The sequence below is a fragment of the Heliangelus exortis genome, chromosome 5, assembly GCF_036169615.1.
Source record: "Heliangelus exortis chromosome 5, bHelExo1.hap1, whole genome shotgun sequence".
NCBI classification, from domain to species: Eukaryota; Metazoa; Chordata; class Aves; order Apodiformes; family Trochilidae; genus Heliangelus; species Heliangelus exortis.
In genome coordinates this window covers 21632271-21640533 of record NC_092426.1, presented here as the reverse complement: position 1 = coordinate 21640533, position 8263 = coordinate 21632271, and the positions used below count along the sequence as shown (strand labels likewise).

The following is an 8263-nucleotide window of genomic DNA, read 5'->3' as shown; positions in this document are numbered from 1 at the left end:
CCGGGCTCTAGGGGCGGGAGCCGGGCCGCCGCCGGGAGGGGCTGGGGGCTCAGCGGCGCCGGCGGTTCAAAGCGTCCCACCTCCCCCGGGGAGAAAAGCTTTGGTGCGCGGAGCCGGATTGCGCCTGCAAAGGCCGTCACCCTTCCCCTTCCCGAGCGGCGGCCGCGGGCTGCAGCGCTGGGGCCGGGGCCGCTGGTCTGGGGAGCGGGGATGGGGCTACCCCCACCTGGGCCAGCAGAAACAGGGCTCTGTGCTCACGGTGAAAGCTCCGGCTGTTGCCGAGCTGCGAGAGGAAGTTGCCATCGTTCAAAATTAGTCTTTCCTATGCTCTCTCCCGCGCCGGCAGTATCTTTTGTAGCCCCCAAAGCCTCTTGGAAAGACGGTGTGGCTGTTTACTTGGGATCTACAAAACCTCTTTTCCAGGATCTTCACAGGCATTCCTTAGCCTGTGAAGGAAAGTATTAGGGAAACGATTATGAAGGAATTCCTAAGGAAAAACACTGAAAGAAGTTTTGCAGCCCACTGAGGTAAAGTGCCAGTGCTGGCACAGACCCCAGAAAAGGCTGCTTAACGGGGAAAAACATAGTTCAGTGTTTCATACAGCAGCCTTAGCACAACCCTTCAAGTCACCTGGGTCCATTTGTACACCCACAGCTGAAAACAGGACCCGCACCTCTTTATCAAACACCGACACGTAGCTTATGCAAACTTAAGGGTGAGATGAATGGAAGGAAATGTTTAAAACATGCTACAGACTGCAAGACAGATGCAAGGTCAAGAATCCCACGTGAGATGGATCGAGAAGCCTTTTCAGACATCTCATTAGCAGCATGACAGCTGATACCAGTCTGACACTCCAACAGCACCCAAGGGTAGCACCTCTTCCCCCCCGCGTGGAGCCAGATTTACCTGGCTGCAGCAGGCGGGGACAGGACAGGAGCAGCAGTACCCTCCACAGACCCACCTCTCCAAAACCAGAAGCAGCTGCACCAAGCTGTGCAGGAGACTGGGAAGTAGCAGCTAAGCATCCATCTCACTTCCAAGGTTTCCTGGCTCTGGAGTCGAAGGCCAGAGGTAAACACAGATCTGGCTATGGTTTTATCCAGCCATTCTAGTATGAAACTGGTGCTTCTGGACTTTTTTTGAAGGGTGGTAGAAGGAAGGGGAAGAGGGACTGGTTTCCCTAACAGAAGAAAAGCCTCACTAGCTTAAAAAAAAAAAAACAAACAAAAAATTAAAAATTACAATGTAGCATTTTTAAAAGTCTTTATTATGCACAACATAGAACATATTTGAATGGATTTTTTTCCCAAGCAGATTTTTCTCAAATGTTGGGGTTTTGTTTTGTTTTGTTTTTTTTAAACATGCATTGTTACCTTCTTAAAGCCAATGTACCATCCACTTATCTTTTCCCTGCCCACAAAACATCCAGCTTCATGTTAATCCCAAGTGTAAAAAAAATTAGACATCTGGCATAAAATATTTTGGGGGGAGCCCATTTAAAAATTTTATCTAAAATGTCTTATCTACAAAAAATCCAATATATATGTACATTATAGCAACACAGAGGCATAAGAATACAGTGCAATTTAAGACAAAGTGCTGTGACTTGGTAATTCTGCCCAGGGCTTGTGGAAGTGTGGGCCACCATTGGCTTTGGGGTTGCTATCCTAAAGCCTCAGGCTCCAATGTTCCTGTGATCTCTCTCAAACTGGTCTGAAGTTAATGATATTGGAAGGCTGAAGATGTATTCAGCTCAATATGCCATTAGGGGGTAGCAGAAATACTGTTTGAACAGCATGAGATTTGGTGAAAAGGAATGCTTCACAGCAGTCAGATGTTTGGTGCACTTTGCCATGGGTATTTTTGGAACTGCACCAAACCTTGGCATATTCGAGTGAGACTTGTTCACCTACTATTGAGGAAGTTAATTTGCCAGCTACCACTGCTTCTGAAGTCCCCAACCCTCAATAATTTTCCCACTTTCAGCAACCAAGGAACATCGGTGCAGAGAACTGCACTATTTTTTGGCCTTCACTTACAGACACCTCTTCTGCTCCTTAAATGCTGCTAGCTAAGGATCAAACACAAATTGAGCTGAACCTCTCCTTCCCAAGAAAACAACAGCATGTATTGCTTAATTAAGAGCACTGAGTATTCTTTCATGGGTTAAAATCCACTGCATTCTCCAAGGTCAGTTTTCATTTCAATTCTTCATACCAAGAATCACAGCTTAAGGCCTTCAACACACACCACAGTCATCTCCTTCACCCAGCCCCTTTTTGGGGATGTAAACACAACAGCTCCAATGTCTGCACCATACACTTCTCTTTCTAGTGAAAGCACAAGAGTTCACCCAAACACTTTGTGTTTGTGTTCTAGCTTTATGTTCATATCCTTGAACAGGTAAACAACTGCAAGGCTAGGAACACTTATAAGAATACAAGCCATCACAACGGCATCCAAGTTTTTGTGTTTTTTCTTCTGTTTTTATCTCTTAAAATCAAATTCAAGTTACATAGGTTGAATGACTGATGCTTTCCCAAACACTGGTCCAATGCCACTTGGCTGCCAGGTCCAGCACCAAAGCCAGTGATGCACCTGCTGCAGGGTCATTCATGGCCCTCCCAGACAGCTCAGTGCTTCACTACTCTTAGAACAGACAGCAAGTACCTCAGATCCCTGCATGCTTGACACTTTCACGGGCTGAGCATTAAGTGTAAAAATAATATACATAAACTGTACATATAAACTGTGTAAGTTTTGATTGAGCACTGTACATCAGGATAAATCTCCACGGTTTTCCTTTACTGTGATGCAGCAAGGGAGCTCATGCATAGCACTGCAGATCTAATGCTGAAAGGTGTTCTCTTAGATGAAATAGAGCCCATGCTCAGCTTTTCTCCAACCTTTCTTATTATCTGCCTGAATGGACACATGGCTTCTGGATGAGCAAACAGCTGTAGGCCAAGTACTTTGCAGAAGTAAAGAAATTAAAATTTGCACAGGAGAGGAAGTATTTACTTGGTGTGAAAGAGTTTTAGAGGAGTGTCACTTTGGACATAGAAAGTTACATTCCTGTCTTAGGGATGCTTATTCAAGTACTCAGGAAAGATCCCCTGTCCAGCTGAGAGTGAGTGATGATTGGCTGCCCCTTTCCTCATCTCTGCTGTATTGGTCCTTCAGCCACACAGCACATGGCTGGGTCACTGATTTCACCAGCACGCTTCCCTTTCCTGCTCTGTGTGAAGGTGCCCCTCTGACACTGGTACCACTTCTGCACTCTTAGAGGAAGCACTGGGATGATGCAATTCCTTCACTGAACAACTTCATCACAGTAAGCTGCTCAGTTAATTCACTCCTGAGTCTTTGCTTAAAGCAGAAGCGTGCCACACCAGTAACCTAAGAACCAGAACAGCTCTTTAAGGATGCTACTTAGGAGGAAAAAACAAACAAACAAGAAAAAGCAACTAAGTGTTAAATGTACCACAGACACTATACAAAAAGTTAGCCTCTTGTGTAAAAAAAACACACACAAAAAAACAAAAAACAAAAAAACCCCCCACACAAACAAACAAAAAACCACCCCACAACTGAGTATTGAGACAAAAAACCTTGGTTTCTTCTCTGCCAAAGAATTAAAAAAATTATGAATCAGGCTTCTAAGACAAAGGTCTACTTGAGAAGGCCAAAGCTGCTAACAAGAAGCAGATTTCTCCCTCTTTGCTGATGATTGGTAATAGGAACTTTTCAGTTTTCTTTAAAGAATATGGCCATCAGCCTTGAAAATTGTAATGGTTCTAAACTCTTCATGCTGCTCAGCAGAGCAAAATCTTGCTTGCTAAGTTCTTCAGAGAGATACTGGGAAGGTATCTATTGTATATTTATGACTAAGTATAGTCAATATATAGTATAGGACAAAATCCTTTGTTCAAAAGCAGCCTTCATTTTCTTTTGATTTTTGCATCTCTTAAGAAATACCAGGAGTCATTTTCAATTAGAATGTCTCGGTAGAGTTGGCAGACACTGAAGTCTATTTCTTAAGCAGCTTTTCTTCCTTTGTGATCTCTCAAGATTGGTTCTTTCATTCACTTCTACTGCCAGGACAAAAAGGAGACAGCTTTCTGGTCAGTACATAAATATAAAAGCAGCAATCCATCCTGCACATACTGTGACTGTACATATATGCTGTAGGTTTGCCCAGTACAAACCAATAGCATGCTGTTCTTTCAGCTGTGGGAACAGTTTTTTAGTAGATATGAAAAGATCTTATTGGCTTTCAAGCTCAGTGAATTACTGACTTAAAAAGTGCAAAATCTTGGACTTGCAACTTCTTATATTTTCAGAAGCAGTTTCAAAAGGTACCAGACTTTGGCAAAATGGGTTCACTTGAATGAAAGGTGTCCAGGAACTGTTGCTTCCAAAAAAAGGCAATAGCAGGGTTGAAATGTAACCTAGCAGTTTACAAATGCTACTAACTGCCTGAATGATTTCTAAAATCTGGGTCTTTGCAACCCAGAATTCAAAGTCATATGCAGACAGCATGACATAGCAGAAAGATACTAAACGGCACAAGTTTACCATGAAAAACATTTCCTCAACTAGAACAACTGGGTCCCCAATGGGGACCAGTAATTTTAAACCACTGACAATTTCAGAAGAGTTACACACAGGAATTATCTGAATTGCTGAGATTTATCCAGATGTTTTGCTCCCTTTTAAAAACAAGCTGCTCCAAAACCAAATCCCAGAGACAGGATTAAGGACTGAGACTCGAAGAACCTACTATAATCCACTTCCAACTTGAGACATCACAGTTTTCAAACTGACTTGACTACACAGCAGACACACGCATGCTGTACGTGTGAAGGCTCAAACCAGCTCCCCGCTGACCCATGCCGATGCCTTTGAGTTGGTCGGTTTTGTCTGATCTTAAACCATTTCATGATCAAGTCAACAAGACCAGAGCTGGAGTCAGAGCTTCAACTCTAAGCCCCTCTTGTTCCCTACTACAATCCAGAATGAAGAGGAAAGCAGTAATTTTTTGAGGTAAAGCTTCCTGAAGTCAGAGCAGGTCATTTACTGGAATGTTAGAGCTAGTCCTGGGCAGAACACAGGCAAGAAAGTAAACTCATGTAACTGTAGTTTACTCACTCAGTGGCTGTACAAATGAGATTACTCCATAGTATCAAAGTTGCACCACCAGGCTACAGACTTCTTGGACTGTACACACACTTTGCCACAGAAGGAAAACAAATCAGTATCAGTGGACTAAGGAACAGTTATCTGGACCTATTTTGAAATACTAAATTTTAGTTCCTGTCATCTAATTACATTTCTGAAATGAATCAGTGTTTTGAAGTTTTGTTACATTAAAAATGGAACAAGACCTACAAATGCATGGAGAAAGATATTCTGTAAAATAGAAGCCAATTCTGTCTTAAATCACCACATCGATATATATTTGCAGAACTGCTTGGACCTAGTGACCAAAGTGCTCCTCCCCAGTTAGTTGAAGAGTGAATATAAAAACTTAAAAAAGGTTTATTTTTTCAGCACCAGACAAACAGCCTTAAGCTGCACTCTGCTTTAGCATTATGATGAAGAATCTGTTTAAAAAACTCTAGTCCTCTACAAAAAGCATCATGCTAACACAAACTGAAGAGCTGGCCCAACCCAATTGACATGGTGTTAAAGCTTTACTATCTTTGCAGAAACCAAACATGTCCAAGGTATAAAATACAGAAATAAACTCTACTGCAACTGACTCCTGTTATATAATTTTGGTACCTCTTCAATGATCCATTCTGTTAACTGAAAGAATTCAAGATGCAATGATTAAGTGGCAGATCACTTCTAAAGTGTGCTGGAGCAACAGTGTCTATTTTAAACTTAAAAGTAAGACAGTGTGGAACTTGCAAATAAAGATTCCAAACAGTAACTGGCTCAGTGCACATCAATTTGATCTCACAGTAACAGAAATGCGAAAGAATAAAGATCTCAAATTAATGCAATTGTGAGGACATTCTCTTTTCAGGGAAGGTCTACACAGACACATAGCTGCCAACTGACACTTTGCTGGCCAGCTGAAATGTAATGTATGATACAAGATTCAAGCTGTCTATACTCTGCATAAAAGCCTTGTGAAACAAGGCCAATGAAGGACACCTCATATATGACAAGAAACAGTAAATCTGTGAGGCAAGGGGACACAATCAGTCTTTCCCAGATCTGTGTGAAATAAGTGGTTTTCCTAATAGTCATCCATTGTATAGACCTCCTTATTAAGGGGTTCTGGTCTTAACAAGAAGTGCAAGGCTTGCTGTGGTTTACTTAATCCCAAGAGTACCCTTCCAGAATTTAGAAGTGACTTGTTAATGGTTTTATGATAATTCTAAAGCAAGATAAATGAACCTGAAGATGAGAAAGCAACACACATTAAATCTTCCTTTTTCTCTTGGATTTTTTTTTTAAACAGAATTATGTAAAAATGAAGAAAAAACATCCCATTAAAGAAAAAAATTAACACCCCTCTCTGTCACTTTCCCTGTATCAAAAGGACAATTAGTGGCAAAACCAGGAGACAATCTGGTAACCATACAAGAAAGGAAAAGAGGCTAGAATCCCAGAACTCCTTCTGCCTGTGGCTTAGAAAACTAAATAATGTTTGGGAACAATGGTCCTGTCAGTGATGTGTCAACAACACATTTATTTAAAAAAGCTAAATTCAAGTTTTAAACACAAGTAACTGCAAAAGAAGAAAAATAAAAACAAACAACAACAACAACAAAAAAAAACCCACCCAAAACAAAAACCCCCAAACCTTTGGTTGATTTTTGATCTTGTTAAATATGTCAAAGTTATTGATCAACAATTTCTCTAGAAAGTCTTCAAGAATAGACAGGTCAGCTCACTCCTTATTGGGAAGATCAGAAACCTAGCAGTGACACTGGAAATGCTGCCATGCCAGCATCACACATGCTCACAACATCTCAGCCAGCATTTGGGAGGCTAATGGTGCATACAAAGTCTGAGCTGATCATCCACAGCCAGCTTGGGTTCCTGTGAACTTAGAGGCAAATAAATAAATAAAGCAACAAGAAAAAAATAAAGCCAAGCACCTCTAGGGCCAGACCCCAAAGATGCAGGGAATCAAAGCTTTTTTTTCCTCCTCTCCCTATTTACAAAATGCCTTTTAGAGCTTGTGTGGCCACTTCAGTACTGTGAGGAAACGTCTTCTATGCTAAGCAGTCATAACTGTGTTGTTCATGGACACTGTGGTCCGTGTGCCACGCAGTGTTCCCACAGGGTGTGTCCCTCCCACCAAGGCACATGGAGGGAGTTCAGTCTTCTGTTTCTTCATATGTTGTCTCATCAAACGGCCGGTCCAAGAGAGGTACCAAACGGTGACGGGAATATTTCAGTTGCAAAAGATCCCCAACTTCATTGATTTCTTTTAAAGCCTGAGAAAAAGAATACAGTGGATTAGCAGAGGAGACAGATGCAAGCAAGTTATCCGAACATCTTCCTTTTTGCATGACTGCAGACTAACAGACATTGTATTTCAGTGAGATTTTACTGGGCTAGAAGTCTCCAGCTTCAGCGGTGCATAGGATTTGGTTTTGACTTTAGCCTTCAGAAGTCTTAAGACCAAGTGAGCAGCACAATTACTCCACTTCCAAGGGAGGATCATAGTATCCAGCAATGCTAATTTAAATTTCACAGTCATCCTCAAAGAGCTCATGACTATTCATAGGCAGAACAAGCAAGAAGAATGTTCCTCCCTTCCTGGAGGTAATACAACTGAAGCAGGAAAAAAATTGTACATGGAGGTTTGACTCTTCTATGTACCATTCAGTATGAAAACAACATGTATTAGTATACCATCTCTGACCTACTATTTTTTAAATTGCAAGATGGTGAAAGGCAAACTGCAATATAGTGCTAACAAGTTCTATTGATGCGTTTTTGTAATCACATTTGATTAATTTGAATTGTCCATATATAACTAGAGATGCAAGCTCTATTCTAGACATTGCATGGGAGATTCTTGCAGGCAATCCAAAGAGGAATGAAAAAAAGTTATACTGGGTAGGTTCCCCAAGCATTTTCTCCCTAGAAAGCAAGTCCCACTGACTGAGGTGGCCACAAAGGCAACACTTAAGCAACTCATGGCCAAAAACGTTGCTAATAAGCTAACAAAGCCTTCCACGATTTTAACCTGAATGCAAATGTTATGAAGTTTACCAGAGATCAAACATTT

At 41.5% G+C, this 8263-nt stretch overlaps 1 protein-coding gene across 2 annotated transcripts in view; it reads right to left on the bottom strand.

Annotated features, from left to right (window-relative positions):
* Positions 1-1249: 1249 nt before the first annotated feature.
* SPTLC2 (serine palmitoyltransferase long chain base subunit 2) overlaps positions 1250-8263 on the bottom strand; it is a 76898-nt gene continuing 69884 nt past the window's right edge. For both annotated transcript variants that reach the window (XM_071745878.1, XM_071745879.1), the window contains exon 12: positions 1250-7463. In XM_071745878.1, the coding sequence (XP_071601979.1) occupies positions 7344-7463 (120 nt within the window). In that variant the 3' untranslated portion in view covers positions 1250-7343. The remainder of the gene's footprint in view (positions 7464-8263) is intronic.